General features: G+C 37.7%; 1 protein-coding gene and 1 long non-coding RNA gene across 4 annotated transcripts in view; one reads left to right on the top strand and one right to left on the bottom strand.

Moving 5' to 3' along the window:
• Positions 1-26,396, top strand: part of LOC137082536 (raftlin-like) — a 176,352-nt gene that overhangs the window by 50,555 nt on the left and 99,401 nt on the right. For all 3 annotated transcript variants that reach the window (XM_067447778.1, XM_067447779.1, XM_067447777.1), the window contains exon 3: positions 23,405-23,579. In XM_067447778.1, the coding sequence (XP_067303879.1) occupies positions 23,405-23,579 (175 nt within the window). The remainder of the gene's footprint in view (positions 1-23,404; positions 23,580-26,396) is intronic.
• LOC137082543 (uncharacterized) overlaps positions 4,301-26,396 on the bottom strand; it is a 28,018-nt gene continuing 5,922 nt past the window's right edge. The window contains exons 2-3 of the long non-coding RNA XR_010906360.1: positions 23,381-23,572; positions 4,301-4,370 (exon numbers count right to left, since the gene is read on the bottom strand). This is a non-coding gene — a long non-coding RNA (uncharacterized lncRNA). The remainder of the gene's footprint in view (positions 4,371-23,380; positions 23,573-26,396) is intronic.

Genomic DNA, 26,396 nt, shown 5'->3' with positions numbered 1-26,396 from the left:
ACTTTTACAACCAATAAAATTGTTTATATCTCAGTTTACAGATGAAATACATCATATCAACATCTTGCTCTGTCTGCCAGATAATACACGAGTTTCAGAGTGTCAAGTGCAGGGTAATAGGCTGGGAAACAGACTCTACGGCATATGTCTCGAGCTCAAAGGGACAAAACATGTCTCCATCGATTGATCTGGCTGGGAGGGAATAGCTAGTTGTTCCCACTAGAGTTGTTGCAGTGTTTATAAAGATGTGAATGTGGTTAAACAAGGCATTAACACTCAATCTGGCCTTGGATGGATGATTATGTCTCTGGGGAGCTGTAGCTGCCACTTCTTGTGTGTCTTAGTACTTTAGAAATAACAGTCCTTAGAAGATTAGTCCGTCTGAGAGCGAGAAAAGAGCATGCATGCTCATATTGCACAGGTGTCGCTGTGACCTGAGTTGAATCGCTTTTAGATAAGAGTGGGAATGTTAACTAAAATTACAAAAGGCGATACAAAATTACCGTCTGATAACAGGATAGTGTGGAGTAAGATAATGTTAGGTTTTGATGCGACCAGAGGTGGGTAGTAACGAATTACATTTACTTCGTTACATTTACTTGAGTACATTTTTTGGGTAACTTGTACTTTTAGAGTATATTTAAAAATGGGTACTTTTACTTTTACTCAAGTACATTTCTTGTGAAAAAACTGTACTTTTACTTCGTTACATTCGGGGGCGTTCCTCCGCTACTGTCAATGATGATAGTTAATTATATATTTTAAATTAAGTTATGAATTGTTCGCAAGTCTCGCGAAACGTTGGAGAGGCTGCTTCGCGAGAGGTGGATACGCATCACCCGTATCAAATTAGCGCGCGTTTAGTCAGAAGATGATGGCCGAAGCAGAGGGAGATGTGTGTGAGCTACGGCAGATCACCCGTACGTGGCCTCAAGTTCAGCCTGTTTTCAGTCAAAGATGTCAAAAAGAACAGTTTCATAATGTAATGCATGCTGTGTGCACCAATATGAACGGACATCTCAGCATACATTAATTCCAGCTCCAACCTGAGAAAACAGCAGTAAGTGTAACAATGATGCCTATATTTGAACACTATTAATGGTAAATTGGTAACTATGGGCACTTTTCCTTTATTGTAATACTATTTCACACACTGTCCGAGTGTTTTCCTCATATGCTCTCTTGTGCAAGCATTGAAAAATCATTTGAATCCTCCGAACACACGTCCACAAACAAACGTTCACATCTGCACATTTACATATCTTTTTTTTCTCATAAAACGAGCAACCTCATTGGCAAAATGTACCTGTGACATTTTTGCAAACCACAAAATACGTACCAAAACACTGCAGTTTCCAACAGAAATGAACACTATCAGAAAAACTGCATTTTTTAGTCTATGGTTTGTAAACTAAAACATTTTGAATTTTGCGTCACAGCTCCATGTTCTGCTTTTCTGATTCACCAGATTTGCTCGATAGCTCAGCTGATACAGATTTGTATTTGCAATGCGAAAAGCTTGAGAGCGAACCCCATGAAGAACGAGTCATGATAAAAGAGCTCAAAGACAAGTTCTAAACACAAGCTAAAAATACATGGACACAATTTTATTTTTGTCACATTTGCTTTTGTTACCACTTTCGGGTAGGTTTAGTGTGGGTGTACGTTAAAAACACAACGTAACAAAACATGTCAGATTCACGCAAATCTGTTCTGGAAAAAAATAAGCTTTTAGCGCCACCCAGTGGGCATTTCACTTTGAAACTGTCGCAATATGTACGTATTGGTACATATTTTGTGGTTTGCAAAAACGTTGCCATAGGTACTGATGAGATCAGGCTAAAAACGAAACAAATTGAATAGCCTAATGTGACATCTTGCATTTATACACATATCCGGACAGACAACAGTCTGCAGTGTATATATACATTTAAAAATGGGACTGTATTTTTAAGAATGCATATACTTATAAAAGTATAAGAGCAAAGTATGTTTTAAAAAGAGCTGTGGTTAGCCCAGCACACCATTAATTTACACTGTTTAACCATTAAACACACACACACACACACACACACACACACACACACACACACACACACACACACACACACACATGTTGGTCTATGTGGTTTACAGGGACTCTCCATAGGAGTAATGGTTTTTATACTGTACAAACCGTATTTTCTATCCCCTTACACTGCCCCTGCCTCTAAACCTACCCATCACAGGAAACATTCTGCATTTTTACTTTCTCAAAAAAACATCATTTAGTATGTTTTTAAGACCGTTTGAATTATGAGGACATTTGATATGTCCTCATAAACCACATTTATAGTGTAATACCAGTGTAATACCCATGTAGTTATACAAATTTGTGTCCTCATAAACCACATAAACAGGCTCACACACACACACACACACACGCACACACACATATATATATATAGCTCTCTAAGTCTGAAATTCAGGGTTTTTGGATCTTATCAATCAGATCGAAAGTAACTAGTAACTTAGTACTTGAGTAGTTTTTTCATCTAATACTTTTTTACTCTTACTCAAGTAACTATTACGATTGTTACTTTTACTTTTACTTGAGTAAATATTTCCGTAAGTACTTGTACTTTTACTTGAGTAAAGATTTTGGCTACTCTACCCACCTCTGGATGCGACCAACCCAAGTTGTGCCAAAAGCGCCTTTTTCTGAACTCATTCTTTTCCCTTGCATATAACATTCATTTAAAATAAAAATCAAGAAAATCTTAAAAAAATTGGGGAAAAAACAAACTAATAAAATTAATGAAGTGTTAACTGGGTAAGGTTAAGAGTAGGTGTAGGAGGGCTTTAGAGACAGGGACAAGTTATAATGTAGTAAAAATAAGGCAGCATCCATTAATGATTTTAATATAATAATTGACACTAAATATGCTATGACTATTTGTTTTCCAAAGTTACTAGCCACTCAGATTTTTCACTGGACACAATTTTGACATCGATTCCATGGGGAAAACTGACATACAGATACAGCAGATTTATTAGGCTGCTGTCACTTTAAGACCTGATGCACGGATCCATTATACTGTTACACATGCGTTTTCCCCCCTGTTGACAGAAATGAGAGCGTTAGGGGGAGATGTGAAGGAGGATTTTTCAGCCGGGACTTTTTACTGCGCCGAGTCGAAATACTCTCAGAAGTGCTCTCCGCCATACATTATAGTTCTCCTTTTTAATCCGCTTAGAAAAGCGCTATGTTTTATGTCACCATATTTATTGTTCAACTATTGGTGTAACTGTATTTAAATAGAGAAACGTGGAGGTGTTTGGTCGCTTCTAACTTGATCTCTGTTTGGTACCATAGTGAATGAACTGGGCTTAGTGGGCTAAGCTAAATGCTATCAGATCGTCACCGCGCGTCAGAGAGATTAAGAGCACACACTGAGACGAGAGAGGGATGGATCAACTCATCTTAGTTAAGGGAATAACAGTTTAATATAAAAAGCGGTGAAGTATCCCTTTAAACTATAAATGTTGCATTGGTAGCTAACTAACAAACAAGTTTCAGTACTAAAATTACTAAAACAAACATAAATAAAAACAATTAATTAAAACAACTAAATTAAAATATTAAAGAAAAATGACAAAAGCACAAAATTACTAAAACTTAAACTAAAATTAAAATGATCAGAAATATCGTATATAAATAATAATAATAATGTAACTTTTTTTGTTTATTCTTAGCTTAAAAACACTTCAAAAATATATGTGCTCATTAATGATTAATTAATTAACTTCTTTCAAGTAATAAAGTATTCTCGTAATTTTATAATATGCCATTGAAAACACATACGGGTGAGGGGTTCGAATGCCGGTCGCCATGTTGCCCCTCCATCTTGAAAGTACATTAGCCAAAGAGGGACATACCCGTAAATTCAAGCTTTGCCTTTCGCGTTTTAACACTCGATGGCACCATTGACGAGGTTGAACTGGAAGCCATGTTAATCTTGGACTAAATCGGCCACCGTAGGAGTTAAAGCGAAATCAGAATTGAGAGGAACAGAAACTAATATTAACTGGATGGTCATATACCTTTACACCGCTAGATGGGGGAAAATATCACACAGTGTAGCTTTAACTTTGACTGGAAATGTGGTTCATCATTACTGAAGATCTAGCAATAAAATAATACAAAAACACGCATAACATCTATAAGTGCCAGCTGGTGTAGGATGCAAATGTTCCCTGTGGCGACATGGACTCTGTTCCTGCACGCAGTCATGCATTTACCCATTTAACACTAACATACCTGGAGAAAGCCATTGGTTTGCATTCCCATTCTTCCCATTGGCCGACGCTCAGCGCTGGAGATCTGCCATCTGCACAGAACATCATGACGTCAAACATGGGTCTGAAAACAACTGGACATCACCAGATCTGATTAAATATGTCATTGTTATTGATAACTAAAACTTCCACACAAAAAAACAAAGCAATCAAAATAAAATATAAACATTAGATTAAAAACCCATTATTTTCAAAGGCCATCACTCCACTTTGGTAGTTTTATAGGTCATGATCTTCCATGCACTATAAAAATACTTTACTCAAAGCCCTGTATAATGCATTATAAATGTAACCAAAGTTAAAAGGCATTATAACATTTGCAGATTCTGAAAATGTGTTTTAATGCACTACACGTTCTAAAGGTTTGTTCACGGATTAGATGAGTACTATAATTAATTATAACAACCACCCAATGCATTATAAGATGCATTGCAAGGCATAATTAATGCATTAAAATTACTTTTATGATGCATTATACATTAGCTTTAAGCAAAGTTTTTCTAAATGTTTTTCAAAGTTGTTAATAAAAAAGATTATTGTAATATTCTTTACAAGAAAACGGCGCAGGTGCACTAAGGGCAAATCCACTTTTATTAGTTTAACAATGGGAAAAACCGTCTGCACGTCAGGATCATGGTCTAAAAGGGTCGTCCCTCATCTCTTAATGAGTCATGGGCGTGTTTTGGGCGTAACGTGCAATAAACCAATCAGAGTCTCATCTCCCTTTCCCTTTAAAAGCCAGTTGTGTTCGCACCATGAGCGGATTCGCTATTTACATGAAGACTGAGCGCATCTCCAGAGAGGACTTTTTAATATTTGGCACGTGTGTGTGCTGCTGGGCATCCGTGTGTGTGTTATAATCAGAGTGTGTGTGTGTGTGTGTGTGTGTGTTGTGCACCGCCTATTGGCTCATTTTACTAACACACTCTTTAAATAACACAGAAATACTGCACTATTGACTTTAGAGCAGGTTTGTGTTGGTCAATGGTCAGTGGTTTTCAGTTCCTCGCGCCTGGCGTTGCCTTGGACCGAGTGTATGATAGAGCCATCGGTGTTTCATTTTTTGTGAAACGTACAAGCAATTTCTAAGAAAAACAGTTTCAAAGTCAATCCTAAACATTTTTTTTCATTGCATGTGCATAACAAATCTGAGATGTCAAAACGGTGCATTGCATCTAAATGAAATAGAGTGGCTACAGATGCAGAAAAAAAGGGTTGGTAGGCAAACTAATATTATTAAACTGGTAAATGTCACATTTATAATTTTTTTCAGTGTGTGCATGAAAAATTAGAGATGTCACACATGGTGCATCACATCTAAATGGAAAACATCAGTGTCAGTGTTTCTGAACTCCTGAAACGCCTCCATTTTAGTCTCGAGTTTCTGACGAGAACCAACACGTCATAATATTCCTCCTTATAATAATTAATATGCAGAATAAAGGGGCGGAGCCTGGTAGAGTGAGTCAGTAGTGTGTTGAAACTGGTGTTATGTTAAGGGGTGGGACATTTCCCAAACACTCGACCAATCACAACACACTGCTCCAGCTGACCAATCAGAACACAGTGTGCTTTTAGAAGGAGGGGCTTCATAGAGACAGGAACTAAACAGAGCGTTACTGACAGACTGGGAAGAGAGGAGCCGCAACAATGGAGAATATGAGGAAATAATCTTCTAGATGAGCTCAAACACACAATCAAGACTTTTGGTTTAAATTGTTAAAAACTGTTGAAGGAAAGAAGCCGGTCAACGGAGAGGTTCCGGATATGAGGGGAATGAAGGGGAGGAGAGAGATTTGGGAACAGCTCCACAGCCGCAGCTTGATTCTCTCACAAAGGGTCATTAGTGAAGTAATTAACGCGTGCCGCTGTGCCCTGGGGCTCGTGCGTCGACTGTGAGCAATGACTACTAATGACATAAAGCAGTCTTCCACGGAGCCTAGCCTCGAGAAATACTTCCACACACGACACCGCAAATAATCCTCTTTCATCAGGGACACAGACAAACATATTTCACAGATGCCTCACGCTACACGTGGCGTTTACCACAGCGAGACGGGCTCACCGGATCGTTCCCGTTGATTAAAACTAGGGTATTAACACATGCGTTTCGTTAATAGTCATGAGATAAAATGGCGCGGAACTGCCTAACGTTCTGTAGAAACATTAGCAGTTCCTTCCAACAGATCTTTAAATCAAACACTAATGCAATCTGTGTTACAGAGCGCCGCAATCCAAGCCGTAGCTGACGCTTTACTCCATACTCGTCTCTTTTTGCTCATGAATGTAATATAACGGCAGGTTTAAAGGCATGGTTCACAAAAAAATGAAAATCAGGCCATGATTTACTCTCCCTCAAGTCATCCTAGGTGTGTATGACATTCTTCTTTCCGACGAATACAATCGTTTATATCGAGCTATAGTAAAAAATGTCCTGGCTCTTCCAAGCTTTATAATGGCAGCGAATGGCTGTTTCTGTTTTGAAGTCCATAAAAGTGCATCTATCCATCATAAAAGTGCATCAGTCATCCTAAAAGTGCATCTATCCATCATAAAAGTGCATCTGTCCATCATAAAAGTACATCTATACATCATAAAAGTGAATCTATCCATCATAAAAGTGCATCTATACATCATAAAAGTGCATCTATCCATCATAAAAGAGCATCTATCCATCATAAAAATGCATCTATACATCATAAAAATGCATCTATCCATCCTAAAAGTGCATCTATACATCATAAAAGAGCATCTATCCATCATAAAAATGCATCTATACATCATAAAAATGCATCTATCCATCCTAAAAGTGCATCTGTCCATCACTAAAGTGCATCTATCTATACATTATAAAAGGGCATCTATCAATGATAAGTTCATCTATCATCATAAAAGGCAAGGCAAGTTTATTTATATAGCACATTTCATACACAATGGCAATTCAAAGTGCTTTACATAGAAAATAATTAAAATAGGGCTAACAAATGCATAAGAAAAAGAATACAATGTAAAGTCACATACACCTAGAATGACTAGAGGGGGATAATCATGGGCTAATAAAAATGTTTGTGTGAACTAACCCTTTAAAAGGTCACAGAGACCAGATTGTGCCGCAGTGGAAAGCGTGAATATCTGAAGTCTTTGGTGGAAAGACGCTTCTTACGGGACTGACAGCGACCCAACGAGGCCCGGAAGAAACAGAACAGAGCAATCTTTAAAAAACACTGCTGGAAAACACAAGCTCGCATGCGTTCCTGAGTAATCATTCACTCTTGGATGGGTCGCGTATTAGAGTTAATGTAAAAATAATTACATTTCTTATTAATAGTCTCTGCGGCATTGGCCACAGTCTGCTGCTGTAATTGAGTTTTTGTGTCTAATGTCTTTGGGCAAGGGTTACCATTATTACTCTTACCATTATTAATCACAGGAAATAAACTTTTACAGTGGCATACAGCTACAGATGTGGAGTTTTGCAAGCAAACTAATATTATTAAACTGCTAAATGTCACATTTTCCCCTCCACAGTTTGTTATTTGCAAATAACTGATATAATAATTCTTCCAGCGAGAAATGTCTTGACATTAATGAATATTACCCAAGGCTGAGACAATCACAGACTAATCACAACATTTTATTTCTCAAAACACAGTCCTGAGATATTTTTCATCAGCTTTCTAAAGATGAGAGCATTATTGAAAGGTATAGAGGAATAAAAATTAATGCAATTTTGATTGCAAACCAAGAAATACAAACATTTGGGATCGGTACATCTTTTAAGCCTCATGCTCACAGAGGATGCATTTATTTGATTAAAAATACAAAACAAACTGTAATATTGTGAAATATTCCTCCAGTGTAAATCATCTGTTCTCTATGTGAATATATAGTAAAGTGTGATTTATTCCTGTGATCAAAGCTGAATTTATCATCATTACTCCAGTCTTCAGAGTCACATGATCCTTCACTAATCATTCTCATATGAGGGTCTGATGATCAACACACATTTAGGATTATTATCAGTGTTCAAACTGATCATTTCTTTCAGGATTCTTTGATGAACAGAAAGTTATAGAATTTATTTGAAATTTGAAATGCACGATATTTATCGGACAGAAATGGGTGAAAATGACATTTTTATTGCTCCGTTAAATAAAAGAAATACGATAACTAGATCCGATAAAGTATGTTCAGTTTTATGTCAAATGTATTGTCAATGCACTTTATTTATGTATTTGAAAAACATGCGACTTAAAGGTGCACTATGCAGCTTTCCGTCCACTGGAGGGCGCCTATGCAAAACAAATGTGTAGTTTGATGACGCAAAGTGTGAGCGCAGAATCTTGGGAGATGTGGTCTTCTCATCACAGCCGGTGGAAAATAGGACTCGGTCAGAAATCACGTTCATGCATGCGGTTATTAACGTTACTGTAGTCTAAAGCAGAGCAGGACCGAGTGTTATGGACCTAAGCACAGCTGCTGGAGCGATTGTTAAACACATACCGCCTCGCGAATACCGGGACTTTTATTATGACGGGACGGGAGACATTCGCCGGGCGCCTGCACTGATCCGCTCTTCCGGTTATGATTTTGAGGTAATGCAGCTCTGTTTATCATATTAGATACATTTAAGTGTGTTTAAAACGATGTTATGACGTTACTCTGTGCGTTCACTTGTTCACACTGCTAAGAGTAAAGCACTCCTGTCAAATAAAAGCCTAAACCGAGGGTAGCGCAGATATGACGCGATTGACAGGCGACTCCCTCAAATGCAATGCTGACACGTCCCTGTCCTTAGTTAAAATAGCAATTTTCACACAATTTACAAATAGTTGGAAACATCTGGGATATTGTAGGTACTCAACTGAACAAAATATATAACACTGGCCTAGTGGTTTTTGGATATTTTACTGCAAAAATACAACATAGTGCACCTTTAAAGCCTATATACCGTCCTCATCCTCATGCACTAAAGGTTAATAGATGCAGTTTTTTTATGCATGAAATACTTGAATATAAATTTGTGGTTAATGAGTTAAGTGCAGATAAACCATAGTTCTGTCATAGTTCTGTTCAACTCTTTCTGTTGCGTTGTGGTGCCTTACACAAAAAAATTAAACATTTGAAGAGTCAGGTCTGATATTTGCCATTATAGTTAGGCCAGAGCCACTAAAACAGGGGTTTTCAAACTTTATGATGACAAGGACCCCCAAATATGATGAACCTTTATGAGGGACCCCTTCCTAAAATCAATCTATTTTTAACTAAGAAAAAACATTTTAACTGTTAGATAAATATTAAGTGTGACATTTATAAATACAACATTGTTTCCCAACTTAAATCGGCTATACTTAATATTGGATATATAAACCTGAAGAAAAAATAAAAAATGATTTGCATAAGCAAATTTCACAATAAATGTAAGCAGTTTACATTTTTGCCTCACAACCCCAGTGAGCGAGATATAGGGGGCTATAGTGAGAAAAACTCACTAGAACGATGCAAAGCAAATGTATTCAATTCTGGAAAGTATGTATACAACAAGAAATGAGAGAAACATTTAGAAAATAAACAGCTAGTGTAGACTTTATCCATTATTGCTTTGTCTTTTTATTCTCTGAAATTTTCTGGGGACCCCTTAGAACCTTCTGGAGGACCTCTGGGGGTCCCCGGACCCCAGTTTGAAAACCCCTGCACTAAGAGATCAGTTTTATCAGTGCATCTTAGATTTTATATTCTCTTGGGTGCACAAACTGCAGATTATATGGAAATTATAATTTAAAAATATGAATTCAGAATCAGAATCAGAAAGAGCTTTATTGCCAAGTGTGCTTTCACACACAAGGAATTTTTTTTGGTGCTGAAGCTTCCAGTGCACATAAACAATACAATACAACACGGTAATAAAAAATTCTAAGAATAAAAATATGAAGAAAAATATGAACAGTATAAGGTCACGGTTACGTTTAGTCAGAAGACGTAGATTATGAGCATTTACAGTATTTGGGTGGAGAGAATAAATATAAATAATAAATAATATAAGAAATATAAGTAATCACCTGAGTTTAGGAGATATTGCACTAAAAAGTGGGAATAATTGCACTTACAGGCATTTGCCTTGGGGGGGGTTAACTGTTCAAGAGGGAAATGGCCTGTGGGAAGAAACTGTTCCTATGCCTAGATGTTCTAAAGGCCAGTGATCGGAGTCGCCGTCCTGACGGTAACAGTTCAAACAAGAGGTGTCCGGGGTGAGTGGAGTCTGTGATGATTTTACCCGCTCTCTTCCTCACTCTGGAAGAGTACAGGTCCTGGAGGGTTGGCAGGTGGGCACCAATAATCCTCTCTGCAGTCCGGATGGTACGTTGCAGTCTCCTGATGTCTGATTTGGTAGCTGAACCAAACCAGACAGTGATGGAGGTGCATATAACCGACTCAATGACAGCTGAGTAGAACTGAATCAGCAGGTCCTGTGGCAGGTTGAACTTCCTCAGCTGACGAAGGAAGTGCAGTCTCTGCTGAGCCTTTTTCACATTGGAGTCGATGTGATTGTCCCACTTCAGGTCCTGAGAGATGGTAGTTCCCAGGAACCTGAATGACTCCACTGCATCCACAGTGCTGTTCATGATGGTGAGTGGGGGGAGTGCTGGGATGTTCCTCCTGAAGTCCACTATCATCTCCACCGTTTTGAGCGCGTTCAGCTCAAGGTTGTTATAACTGCACCAGACAGCCAGCTGTTCAACCTCCAGTCTATAAGCAGACTCGTCACCGTTCTGGATAAGGCCGATGACAGTGGTGTCATCTGCAAATTTCAGAAGCTTGACAGAGGAGTCTTTAGAAGTGCAGTCATTGGTGTACAGGGAGAAGAGCAGTGGGGAGAGAACGCACCCCTGGGGGGCACCAGTGCTGATGGTAAGAGCGCTGGATGTGAGTTTACCCAGTCTCACTCGCTGCTGCCGGTCTGTCAGGAAGCTAGAGATCCATTGACAGATTGAGGATGGTATGGAGAGCTGGGTCAGTTTGGCTGTGAGGAGATCAGGCATGATGGTATTAAAGGCCGAACTGAAGTCCACAAATAGGATCCTTGCATAGGTCCCAGGTCTGTCGAGATGTTGCAGGATATAATGCAGTCCAATGTTGACTGCATCATCCACAGACCTGTTTGCTCTGTAGGCAAATTGAAGAGGATCCAGCAAGGGTCCAGTGATGTCCTTTAGGTGGGCCAATACCAGTCTTTCAAATGACTTCATGACAACAGACGTGAGAGCAACAGGTCTGTAGTCATTTAGTCCAGTGATTTTGGTTTTTTTGGGGACGGGAATGATAGTGGAGCGTTTGAAGCAGCTGGGAACTTCACACTGCTCCAATGATCTGTTGAAGATCTGCGTGAATTTATCGGTTATCGGTAATGAGAAGGACTTAATTATCGGTTAAAAATGTTCATATCGTGCATCCCTATTTGAAATATAATCTTTTGTTACATTATTAATGTATTTACTGTCAGTCTTGATCAATTTAAAGCATCCTTGATGAATAAAAGTATGAATTTCTTTCAAAAACATAAATTCTTACACTCTAAAAAATGCTGGGTTAAAAACAACCCAAGTTGGGTTGAAAATGCACCAACCCAACAATTGGGTTGTTTTTACCCAATGGTTGAGTTGTTCTTACCCAGCAATTGGGTTGTCTTAAGCAACATTTAACCCAACCACTGGGTTAAAACAACTCAACCACTGGGTTAAAACAACTCAACCATTGGGTTAAAACAACTCAACCATTGGGTTAAAACAACTCAACCATTGGGTTAAAACAACTCAACCACTGGGTTAAAACAACTCAACCACTGGGTTAAAACAACTCAACCATTGGGTTAAAACAACTCAACCATTGGGTTAAAACAACTCAACCATTGGGTTAAAACAACTCAACCATTGGGTTAAAACAACTCAACCACTGGGTTAAAACAACTCAACCACTGGGTTAAAACAACTCAACCACTGGGTTAAAACAACTCAACCATTGGGTTAAAACAACTAAACCATTGGGTTAAAACAACTCAACCATTGGGTTAAAACAACTCAACCACTGGGTTAAAACAACTCAACCACTGGGTTAAAACAACTCAACCATTGGGGTAAAACAACTCAACCACTGGGTTAAAACAACTCAACCACTGGGTTAAAACAACTCAACCATTGGTTTAAAACAACTCAACCACTGGGTTAAAACAACTCAACCACTGGGTTAAAACAACTCAACCATTGGGTTAAAACAACTCAATTGTTGGGTTGGTGCATTTTCAACCCAACTTGGGTTGTTTTTAACCCAGCATTTTTTAGAGTGTATTGACTCGGTAGTGTAATATGTTACAAAAGTTGACATTTAAGATAAATGCTGTTCTTTTAACTTGTCTATTCATCAAAGAGTCATGAAAAAATTATACACAACTGTTTTCAACACTAATAATAATCATAAATGTGTGTTGATCATCAGATCAATCAGTCAATCAAATTTTATTTATATAGCGCCTTACAACAACCAAAAGGAGCACAAGGCGCTTTCCAGTAAAAACAGCAACGGACAACAGAAAACAACAACATAATTGTACATCAGATCCTCATCTGAGAGTGATTAGTGAAGGATCATGTGACGCTGAAGACTGGAGTAATGATGATAAATTCAGCTTTGATCACAGGAATAAATCACACTTTACTATATATTCACATAGAGAACAGATGATCTACACTGGAGGAATATTTCACAATATTACAGTTTTTGCTGTATTTTTAATTACAATCATATGGAAGTAAAACTGTGCCACTGGATTTTGAATTCTAATTTTTAGCACTGAATTTTTTTACATCGAATTTTTAACACTGAATTTTATTTTGCATCTAAATCAGACTTTGAATTTTAAAAGCCATCGAATTTCTAGCACTGTTTTTTTTTGCCTATGACATTTTTTCAATGTTTTAAAAAAATTCAGTGTAAAAAGAAATTCAAAGTCTCAAAAGATTCAGTGTCAAAAAATTCAACGTCTCAAAATATTCAGTGTAAAAAAAAATTAATGTCTCAAAAGATTCAGTGTAAAATAATTCAACGTCTCAAAAAATTCAGTGTAAAAATATTCAGAGTCAACATCCGGGTAACCAAGGAGAAGCAATCGATCCCTGTATCAAATCATCCAACATCCAGCCAATCATTTACGCTCCATTGGTCATGTGATGCTGAAACAGGAAGGCGGGGAACAGGGCCGTTTCTAGCCTTTCTGGCACCCTAGGCGAGATTCATATGTTGCACCCCCCCCCCCCCTTTTTTTTTTTTTATAACTTCAACTTATTAAGTAAATATGACTTCCTTATTTCATGGGCATATTGTACATGCATTAATCGAATAATGTAGCTAGGTTTATTATCTCTGAGATCACAGATGTTGGGGGGTTCGGGGGCATGCTCCCCCGAGAAAAATTTGATTTCTATGATCTACATATGTGTATTTTAAGATGTTCTGAAGGCCAAAAAATTAGATAACAATAGCTTGAAAACCATGTCACTCGGCGCCGCTGCGGATTGAAGAACACAGTGACACAAAGACTAAAAGACGGGACGAAGCAGTAGCCGAAGCCTTGCGCCAGTTTCATGTTTTAAAGGTTAATCACATATTTTTTTTGGGGGGGCTGATGCATAAGTTCATAAAAAAGGGCCTAGTGATGCCCATGGTTATGACAGTATTAGCCTACTTGATCAATTTACACTAAACAGCTATCTCTGATGTAAAAAAAAAATTATTCAAATTAACTGCTAATGTTCTGCACCTGAAATGAGCATGGCGTGTGGTCCGTCCAGTACTAATATTCAGTGTAATGTTTTGCTCAACATTATGATAGAGGGACCAGCTTAGTAGAGAACAAGTAACCAATAAGTAGGCTATACCTGTATATTTCGCTTTCTTTTTACGATACTGAGCCCCTGATGGCTTTGACCTTTTCATGATGATGAAACTAAAGCACGCTGTAACGAGTAGAAATATAGTGTGGCCCCTTTAAGAGTTGCGAGCGCTCCCTGCAAACGAAGTCTGCATTTTGTGAATGTGCGCACTGAGTCTTGAGCTCCCATGTGTGGGGATTATTTTCTGTTTTCTGTTGCTAACAGTTATTTTGTTTTATTAAGTAATGCTGTGGATGGAAAGGGAGTTTGTGATGAGAGTTCAGCGGGGAATAAAGTGCGATCTGTTTGATGTTAATCGCCTCCGTGTTTGCATCCACTACAGTTAAGTGAGCTATCCGCATTTTTCACTCGGACACAAGCGTTACAATGCCACGGATGACGACGTTCCCTGCCGCCCTCTACATGATCTCATTTCATTACAGCAGCTCCACTATCACCATGGCGACTTCACTCCAATAATCGCAACTAATCATAATGCCTTGAAATAGAAAAAGTACGAAATATTAATAATAAAATATATATGAAATAACTAAAAAATCTTGTTGGGGCGGGGGCTCATTGACGCCCCCCAGCTGTTGGCGCCCTAGGCGACCGCCTAGTTTGCCTATGACTAGAAACGGCACTGGCGGGGAAGTTCACTTCAGGTGAGCTCCAGAGCTCAGCAGCATGGCTCAGAACACACACGATGGCGCTTCAGTGAGTTTACTCATGACCAATGGAGCGTAAATGATTGGCTGGATGTTGGATGATTTGATACAGGGATCGATTGCTTCTCCTTGGTTACCCGGATGTTGACTCTGAATATTTTTACACTGAATTTTTTGAGACGTTGAATTATTTTACACTGAATCTTTTGAGACGTTGAATTTTTTTACACTGAATCTTTTGAGACGTTGAATTTTTTTACACTGAATTTTTTGAGACGTTGAATTTCTTTTTACACTGAATTTTTTTAAAACATTGAAAAAATGTCATAGTCAAAAAAAAACAGAGCTAGAAATTCGATGGCTTTTAAAATTCAAAGTCTGATTTAGATGCAAAATAAAATTCAGTGTTAAAAATTCGATGTAACAAAATTCAGTGCTAAAAATTAGAATTCAAAATCCAGTGGCACAGTTTTACTTCCATACAATCAGCCTTGATGAGCCGAGGAGACTTATTTTAAAAACATTAAATATCGTATCAATCCCAAACGTTTGAACGGCAGTACACAGACTACACACACAGTCAAAGCTAAATGTATTCAAACACCTTCAACATTTCTCTCATTATCACATTTTATTCACTATAGAATAAAAAATAGTACTAAAATATGACAAGAACTCAGAGTTAAACTGGCAGAACAAAATCATCTTGATAATGTCAGATAATTTTGATAGAAAGGGATGTAATGGATCTCATTCAGCCAATCAGCTGTTAAATTTAACTACACAGTTAGATCATACCAATTTAGCTCAACCAATGAGATAAATGCTTCATTTTGTTCAGTCTGTGGTGTCAAAGGTCACATTAGCCATGAACACTTCAGCAAAACATGCTCAGGTCAAAGTGTGCCAATCATTTTGCTCCTAATTTTACTGGTAGTCACTGTACGAAGCATTTTTGGGGATAATGTCACAGTTTACTCGCACACACATATACTAGTCAAAAAGTACATCTGGTGTGTGAATAATCTTTGGTTTGACTGCATTTGTGAGGTTATGAGAGGCTTGCTCTCCATTTCTTCTCATTAGTGTCGAGGAGAAACAGTTGCGGTGTTAAAGAGCGCTCCTTTGTGATTTGTCTTTCCTGTGAGAGCTACAGTATCTCATATGTTATCAAAAGCTGATCTGCTCCGGTTCACGAGCTGAAAAAGACTCTCTCTATCGGCTGCCACAGACGTTGGCGTTTAGGGAGTGATTAAGGCCAACTTAAGCAACATCCCAATATGTGTTTTCCCAGTGGCCTGTGATAAAATGTGCTTATTTTTGTCAACAAGACACAGAAAGTGCACATACCGGAGGAGAGAGCGAATGGCATTGGCTGTGAGAGGGCAAACCCAGCATGCATCTGCCTCCGCGGAGAGTCACTGTTTACACACACAAAGCAAAAAATCTAATCAAACAGACCAGGATTAATTATACTTAAACAGATCCAACAGTGCATGCTTTTGTATCTGTGGACTATTTTCTCATCATTCGTTTTATCTCACGGCTTGTGGAGAATATGATTGAGCAATGCAGGGTTATTTTTAGCCGGCCAATGATTTGCCTGAAGCGGCCTTTGCTTTGCTTTGTGTGTGTGTGTGTGTGTGTGCGTGTGTTGGTTTACAATGGAAGTTTGGAATTACGCCGGAGAAAAGAAGAACATCATGTGGCCACATTCACTTTTTTTGTCTCTTCTTTGCACATTTACCCTACCCAAAATTAACTCGCCAAGTGCCAAACGAGAGTGAAATAAGTTTTTAGTACGACGCTAATACAACAAAACTGGCTTGACCTGTTTGGTAGTGACTTGGTATATAGTCCTTCCATCAAGCCACCAATACTAAAATACAGAAAAGTTATTAAAATACTAAAAATGGCTAAATACATTCCCATGGCTGATTTATTTCCCCAATTCTCCTGGCATTAGCAGATGGTGCAAAACCCTACTTTTGCTCTGTATCTACAGCAAAAAGCACAGATAAATATTGCACAATTTGCAACAGACCATGATAAATCTGCAAGCATGACTGGATCTAAAATTGTTCTCTGGAAATATGAGGTATTGTTTGTTTGGTTGGGAGGCATTTTTAGCTGTGCAACACCACAAAACTGCTGTCGAGTCACACATATCTGTCTCTGCTTCTGTATAAATATAGATTTAGACGTTTAAAAAGCAGAAGAGGAGTGTTGACAGCATGACTTCCTGCTCATCTTTAGGCTGAGTTCAGTATTCATTACTTCTTCCAGCATACTGTGCATTGTGACATACAGTATATGGGAAACACCGCTGACCGCTCGACTGGGTTTATTTTGGAATAAACACCCTTTGGGTTAGTTTATATGACAGTGTGAGCAGAAACTCTGACTGTCTGTCTCTCTGGGACACTTGTGCAAAGCCCTGTGTCTAATTCACATTGCACTTACAAACCAGTTAACCCAGCCCAGAGTCACTGGCTATGTTTGGATAGCACCAACTCATCACAATGCATACTGTACATGTGACATCTGGTTAGTTAAAATGGTCTGATCAAATATTTCCTTACTCATTAATTAGTGACGTAGGCCCTTATTGTAATCGTTGGCGTTCTTCTTTTTCTTCTTCCGCTCTGGGAGCAACAAAACTAGAAACAACATTAGGTAACACTTTCTATTAAGCCCATGCTTATAATGAATAAGCTTAATTTATACTTACTTAAAAGTATGCATCACTATTCTATAAATATATTTATAAAAACTCATAGATAGATTATACTGCATTATAAGAACAGTTAACGCTACATTTATATCATTTTTATAAATACTTATAAGGCATGCTTTTGCGTTTTCAATGTGCGTTCTTACAATCCATCATACACTGATTTATGAGAATTAATTAGTCAGTCGTATGGACTACCGGTAAGTCTCACCACTTTTTGTCCTCAGCATGTCCCCATACATAAGCGTACCATATTTGGTGACAATATCTAATTTTGTTTAAGAGTTACAGACATTTGTGTGTATGAACATATCAAAAATAACCCATACCTGACTTTAATTGCATTTATTGCCACTTACTACCACAGTTTTGACATTTGGCCTTAAAATAAGTCATCCTGCTATGATTTCGATTTTCCTACGGTGGTCATGCCAATGACCCATACAGAGTTTCGTAACGATATGCTAATGTGTTCATAAAAACAGCCTTTTAATACAAATTTCAAAATGTTCGATATGGAAAAATAGTGTTCATTCAACTCAGCATGTTGCCCCAAATCTAACGAGGCCATTTTTATGATTTTTGGGCAAATCGTCCCGAAGTTATATGCAAAAAAAAAATCTCAGTATCTCCGGAGCGCTGTGCTGAAACGCGGCATGCCATCTCAGGTAACGCTTGTGATGATCTGTACCAAATTTGGTCAGAATATGATAAAGCGTTGCGGAGATACAGCCGTATGTCTATTTTTGCAAGCGCTACATATACTTATTTATAAGTATGCATTACTATTCTATAAATATATTTATAAGAGACTCATTAATAGACTATACTGCATTATAAGAACAGTTATAGTTACATTTATATCATGCATTTGCTTTTTTTTAAGTGCATGCTCATAATCCATTATAACCTGAAGTATTAAGTCATATTCAGGTATAAATAAAGATGCTATAATGTTATTATATTATGGTTATAATGGCTTTTTAGTTTGTCTCAACTGCACACTTACAATCACTCACATCTGTGTGTGTGTGTGTGTGTGTGTGTGTGTGTGTGTGTGTGTGTGTGTGTGTGTGTGTGTGTGTGTGTGTGTGGTGATTTCCCCTCAGTCTTGCTCTTGATGCTCTCTCATTAGCATATGGCCGTCTTGATTGCGTTGTGAGACTGATCTGTTGTGTTGTTGCACAGCTGGCCGATTCTGACACTTTCTGTCTGTTATGTGGCATGCCGCCTCTCCCTCTTTCTTTTCCCATTATGCCCAGACAAGACTTTAGATTAAAATGAGAAAAATGTTCCTCCCACTTCTAAACGTCTGGTCACTCCACCAAGTGGAAGTCCTTATAGCCAGAGCGAGGCGTGACTGGGCTGTCAGAAAGCTATCAAAGCTCTTGTGTAAAAGACTCTCATCTCACGTCCAGCTAAACAATCACATTTAATTGGATTTTTCACCAGGCCCATTAAATCATAGACAAGGTTAGTCAGGCACCAGTTGCTAACGCAACCCCTGCTTCATTCCCTTTAACATCGCAAACAAACTAGCAAATCCTCACGGAGAACAGTGCTCGAGAAAACAAAACTGTGTTTGACTGTCCACTGTTTGCACGGCAAAAAAACAAACTAGGGGTTATATTAAACATTCATGTTCACACATATAAAGTCATATTTTTTAATGTGTGTGCATGTACAGTATGTATATATTAGGACGGTAACCACTATAGACATTGACGAACCCAGAACCTTAGACACTGTTTACATAAATTAAATAGTCCCAAAATTATTATTTCCCAACTAGAATTAAACCTAGAATTTCAGAATTCACCGTTCTGTTTCTTTATGCTTTATAAAACAAAACAAAATGTATCCCCCAGCATGAGTTAGATGACATTGAGCATGAGTGTGTTTTCCTGAATACCATCACGATTTGAAAATGACACGGACTTCATATGACAGCTCCATAATAAATTAATTAACATTAAGTCACTTACATTTTAGATGCAATATTGACTGTTTTTCTTCTATTTCAGCAGCAAAAATATTTTCAAACAAAGATCAAAGCAGAACCATAACGCGTCTAAGACGGTCAGCATTTGAATGAATCGAGTCAATGACTCACTCATTAAGATGGTCAGCATTTAAACGAATCAAATAAATGACTCACTCATTTAGACGGTCAGCATCGAATCAAATCAAATAAATGACTCACTCATTAAAACGGTCAGGGTTTGAATTAATCGACTCAGTGACTTTTACTTTTACTTGAGTAGACATCTGACTGTAGTACTTTTACTTAAGTAGACATCTGACTGTAGTACTTTTACTTTAGTAGACATCTGACTGTAGTACTTTTACTTTAATAGACATCTGACTGTAGTACTTTTACTTGAGTAGACATCTGACTGTAGTACTTTTACTTTAATAGACATCTGACTGTAGTACTTTTACTAGAGTAGACATCTGACTGTAGTACTTTTACTTGAGTAGACATCTGACTGTAGTACTTTTACTTGAGTAGACATCTGACTGTAGTACTTTTACTTGAGTAGACATCTGACTGTAGTACTTTTACTTTAATAGACATCTGACTGTAGTACTTTTACTTGAGTAGACATCTGACTGTAGTACTTTTACTTGAGTAGACATCTGACTGTAGTACTTTTACTAGAGTAGACATCTGACTGTAGTACTTTTACTTTAATAGACATCTGACTGTAGTACTTTTACTTTAATAGACATCTGACTGTAGTACTTTTACTAGAGTAGACATCTGACTGTAGTACTTTTACTTGAGTAGACATCTGACTGTAGTACTTTTACTTGAGTAGACATCTGACTGTAGTACTTTTACTTGAGTAGACATCTGACTGTAGTACTTTTACTTGAGTAGACATCTGACTGTAGTACTTTTACTTAAGTAGACATCTGACTGTAGTACTTTTACTTAAGTAGACATCTGACTGTAGTACTTTAACTAGAGTAGACATCTGACTGTAGTACTTTTACTTGAGTAGACATCTGACTGTAGTACTTTTACTTGAGTAGACATCTGACTGTAGTACTTTTACTTGAGTAGACATCTGACTGTAGTACTTTTACTTGAGTAGACATCTGACTGTAGTACTTTTACTTAAGTAGACATCTGACTGTAGTACTTTTACTTAAGTAGACATCTGACTGTAGTACTTTAACTAGAGTAGACATCTGACTGTAGTACTTTTACTTGAGTAGACATCTGACTGTAGTACTTTTACTTGAGTAGACATCTGACTGTAGTACTTTTACTTGAGTAGACATCTGACTGTAGTACTTTTACTTGAGTAGACATCTGACTGTAGTACTTTTACTTGAGTAGACATCTGACTGTAGTACTTTTACTTGAGTAGACATCTGACTGTAGTACTTTTACTAGAGTAGACATCTGACTGTAGTACTTTTACTTGAGTAGACATCTGACTGTAGTACTTTTACTTGAGTAGACATCTGACTGTAGTACTTTTACTTTAATAGACATCTGACTGTAGTACTTTTACTTAAGCAGACATCTGACTGTAGTACTTTTACTTAAGTAGACATCTGACTGTAGTACTTTTACTTAAGTAGACATCTGACTGTAGTACTTTTACTTAAGTAGACATCTGACTGTAGTACTTTTACTTAAGTAGACATCTGACTGTAGTACTTTTACTTAAGTAGACATCTGACTGTAGTACTTTTACTAGAGTAGACATCTGACTGTAGTACTTTTACTTAAGTAGACATCTGGCTGTAGTACTTTTACTTAAGTAGACATCTGACTGTAGTACTTTTACTAGAGTAGACATCTGACTGTAGTACTTTTACTTAAGTAGACATCTGACTGTAGTACTTTTACTAGAGTAGACATCTGACTGTAGTACTTTTACTTAAGCAGACATCTGACTGTAGTACTTTTACTTAAGCAGACATCTGACTGTAGTACTTTTACTTGAGTAGACATCTGACTGTAGTACTTTTACTTAAGCAGACATCTGACTGTAGTACTTTTACTTGAGTAGACATCTGACTGTAGTACTTTTACTTAAGCAGACATCTGACTGTAGTACTTTTACTTGAGTAGACATCTGACTGTAGTACTTTTACTTTAGTAGACATCTGACTGTAGTACTTTTACTAGAGTAGACATCTGACTGTAGTACTTTTACTTAAGTAGACATCTGACTGTAGTACTTTTACTTAAGCAGACATCTGACTTTAGTACTTTTACTTAAGCAGACATCTGACTGTAGTACTTTTACTTAAGCAGACATCTGACTGTAGTACTTTTACTTAAGTAGACATCTGAGTGTAGTACTTTTACTTGAGTAGACATCTGACTGTAGTACTTTTACTTAAGTAGACATCTGACTGTAGTACTTTTACTAGAGTAGACATCTGACTGTAGTACTTTTACTTAAGTAGACATCTGACTGTAGTACTTTTACTTTAGTAGACATCTGACTGTAGTACTTTTACTTAAGTAGACATCTGACTGTAGTACTTTTACTTGAGTAGACATCTGACTGTAGTACTTTTACTTTTACTATCTGACTGTAGTACTTTTACTTGAGTAGACATCTGACTGTAGTACTTTTACTTTTACTATCTGACTGTAGTACTTTTACTAGAGTAGACATCTGACTGTAGTACTTTTACTTAAGTAGACATCTGACTGTAGTACTTTTACTTAAGTAGACATCTGACTGTAGTACTTTTACTAGAGTAGACATCTGACTGTAGTACTTTTACTTAAGTAGACATCTGACTGTAGTACTTTTACTTTAGTAGACATCTGACTGTAGTACTTTTACTTTTACTATCTGACTGTAGTACTTTTACTTAAGTAGACATCTGACTGTAGTACTTTTATTTGAGTAGACATCTGACTGTAGTACTTTTACTTGAGTAGACATCTGACTGTAGTACTTTTACTTAAGTAGACATCTGACTGTAGTACTTTTATTTGAGTAGACATCTGACTGTAGTACTTTTACTTAAGTAGACATCTGACTGTAGTACTTTTACTTAAGTAGACATCTGACTGTAGTACTTTTACTTGAGTAGACATCTGACTGTAGTACTTTTACTTGAGTAGACATCTGACTGTAGTACTTTTACTTTAGTAGACATCTGACTGTAGTACTTTTACTAGAGTAGACATCTGACTGTAGTACTTTTACTTTAGTAGACATCTGACTGTAGTACTTTTACTTAAGTAGACATCTGACTGTAGTACTTTTACTTAAGCAGACATCTGACTGTAGTACTTTTACTTAAGCAGACATCTGACTGTAGTACTTTTACTTAAGCAGACATCTGACTGTAGTACTTTTACTTGAGTAGACATCTGACTGTAGTACTTTTACTTTAGTAGACATCTGACTGTAGTACTTTTACTTTAGTAGACATCTGACTGTAGTACTTTTACTTAAGCAGACATCTGACTGTAGTACTTTTACTTTAGTAGACATCTGACTGTAGTACTTTTACTTAAGCAGACATCTGACTGTAGTACTTTTACTTTAGTAGACATCTGACTGTAGTACTTTTACTAGAGTAGACATCTGACTGTAGTACTTTTATACAGTAGGGGTATCTGTACTTTTACTCAAGTAACGAAGCTGTGTACTCTTTCCACCTCTGGAAATAAGTTGGTATTATTAGCGCGCTACAGTGTGTGTGTTGGTGTGCGCTGTTCTTCTCACCCGTGTGTGTGTGTCCTCCGACAGATGGGACGTCCACGCTGTGTGTGTCCTCGGTGAGGGAGCTGCCGTCTCAGCTGCAGGATCTCTACCAGCAGGGCTTCATCCTGACAGCCGTGCATCCATTCATCCATCCCTGCGGGCCCGAGCCCAGTGTCCAAAGCCAGCTTTACCGGGCCGTGCTCATCAAAGTCTCTGACAGGTGGGGTCACAAAACACATACTGAAAAAATGACCGCTGCTCTGAACTCCACAGGTGCAGCTGGCATTTATTACAAGGGTCATATCCGGCTTTTTATATTTTTTTGCCTCAAATCCTCTATAATGTTACTCGACTTCTTGCACCAAAAGCATCCTTAGCTGGTATTTAGACTAAGTGAAAATAGCTGTAGATTCTATTTACTAAGTGAAACTAGTGATATATTCTATTCACACCATATCAAAGTTGCAGTTGTTTGCAAAATAAATAATAATTACATGCAATTTATACTTCATCTTGAGAGAGACATACTATTTGCACCTCAGTGTTGTTGTACATTAACAGGATGTAATAATAAGAGTGTGAATAATTATATTTATTTAAATTATTAAATGAATGCCGCCTTAAAGGGACAATAAAAGCCCTCCCTATAGCGACCCCTAACCCTACCAATAAATGCTTTTATTATTATTAAACATTTTGTTAGGTACTTTATTTTCACATTTAGAACATTTTTTTTATAATTTTTTGGGAAAATAAATGCCTGTCCGATGTGATTTGTGATGAGAAAAAAAAGAAGAGCAAGCTCTGCAAGAGGCGGATTCGAACCCTGTGTTAATCTCATTAAAACAATAATCCATTAGGTATACGCTTTAGTGATTGCGCCACTGAGGACGTTGAATTATGACCGTTTAAGATCTTATTTGGCACAGCCAGGCATTGTTAGGTGGAGCAAGTGCGAATATGAAACAAGGTGTGAATAGACACACTATTGTGAAAAATAGTCATGTGTGAAAAACTGCATTACCCATGATGCTGTACAGAAAATTCAAGTCAAAACAAGAGCTCTTTAGCTCCACACACTTCCACTCTAAAAGACGTACGCTCGCAAAATACTTGCATATATATGCATATTTTGTTGCAAACTTAAAATATGTTGTTTTAAATGAGTAGTTTTGTTTCTCTAATTTATGCTGTTTGCAATGCATCATGGGATTGCAGTTCTTTCGTTTTTTTTTTTAGTCTTGCATTATTGGATTTTCAAATATTTTTTGCTTCAAATCAAAGTTTGTGATGCTGTGATTCGCATCGTAGCTGGTTGGTTTAATTCACTGCTTACAACGCTTTAACAAAGACTTTCTTTGAAATCTCCATGGAAGACATTAATAGAAAAAAATACATGCTGAAAAAGCGGGCGGGCACTAATAGTAGCTTTCATTGGCCTCGGACCGCCCAGGGGCCGTCTGACTGACATGTAAAACAACCAATCACAGTTTGTTTTGGTCAGCGCCATTGTTTAGGGGAGTGAAAATGTAATGTCAATGTGCCTACAATAATAGAACGGTGTGCAACCAATAAATCATTCATTCAAGAACATTGCAAATTTACTGCAACAATGGTGCAAATTAAGTGTTAATTTAGTTGTAAAAACTACGGCTTTCCTGTTCCATGAGGGGGTTTGGCTTCACAACAGCTTTGATTCCAGATGGACCGTTAAATAACGCGACACACACAATTCGGAAATCCAGAATAATTCAACCAATCAGATGAAGACTTCGAATCACCAGAATTCAATGATTTGTAGGGGTCTCCCAATACTTTTGGCAATATCGTGTATTTTTAGTGGAAACTGCAATTTTTTTCAGGATTCTTTGCTGAATAGAAAGATCAAATGTTCAGCTATTTTTGATATACATTTATTTATTTTGATATACTTCCCATTTTGCATGCCTTACGAATCAGAAGTTCAGGCTGAGACTATATGCAAGAATAATCTGTTTTCCCTCAACTGCTGCGAATCATTTCTGCACCACTATCTTCATTTCCCACGCCGGCCCACAGTCGACCGCCAGATGACACACAAAATCTCCAGGTCCAATCTGCTCCTTCATCCAGGAGTAAAGACACGTTCAGTCCACCTGGACAGAAGATGTGTCTACAAGAGACTGGCTTCATGGAATAAACACTTTTGAGGAAGATTTAATTACCAGATTTTTCAAAATGTACCAGGTTAGTAGCATCGGAAAAGGAGTTTTGAGGTACAGCAAAAATTGAACTTAACATCTGCAAGCAAAATTGTATACAAGATTTGGACAAACACACAGATTACCATTAAAAGTTTGGGGTCAATAAGATTAGTTTTTTAGGATGTATTAAATTAAGTGAAAGCACAGACTTTTATAATGTTACAAAAAAAAAAATCTAATAAATGCTGAACTGTTGATCTTTTGAATCATCAAAGAATCCTGACATTTTTTTTGCGGTTTCCACTAAATATACTGGAAACTGCAGTATTGCCAAAAGTATTGGGCCGCCCCTCCAGATCACTGAGTTCAGGTGTTCAATCTCTTCATGGCCACAGGTGTATAAATCAAGCTCTCAGCCTGCAGACGCTTCTACACACATTAGTGAAAGAATGGGTCGCTCTCAGGAGCTCAGTGAACTCAAGCGTGGTGCCGTGATAGGTTGACACCTGTGCAATAAGTCCATTCCTGACATTTCCTCACTACTAAATATTCCACGCTCAACTGTTAGTGGGATTAGAACAAAGTGGAAGTGATTGGAAACAACAGCAACTCAGCCACGAAGTGATGGATAAAATCACAGAGCGGGGTCAGCGCATGCTGAGGGTCACAGTGCGCAGAAGTCTCCAACTTTCTGCAGAGTCAACAGCTCTAGACCTCCAGACTTCTGTGGCCTTCAGATGAGCTCAAGAACAGCGCAGAGAGCTTCATGGAATGGGTTTCCGTGGCCGAGCAGCTCATCCAAGCCTTACATTTACATTTACATTTATGCATTTGGCAGACGCTTTTATCCAAAG

Source organism: Pseudorasbora parva, chromosome 7 (genome assembly GCF_024679245.1).
Source record: "Pseudorasbora parva isolate DD20220531a chromosome 7, ASM2467924v1, whole genome shotgun sequence".
NCBI classification, from domain to species: domain Eukaryota; kingdom Metazoa; phylum Chordata; class Actinopteri; order Cypriniformes; family Gobionidae; genus Pseudorasbora; species Pseudorasbora parva.
Note: the sequence above shows the minus strand (reverse complement) of the source record. Positions and strands in the feature narration are given on the sequence as shown.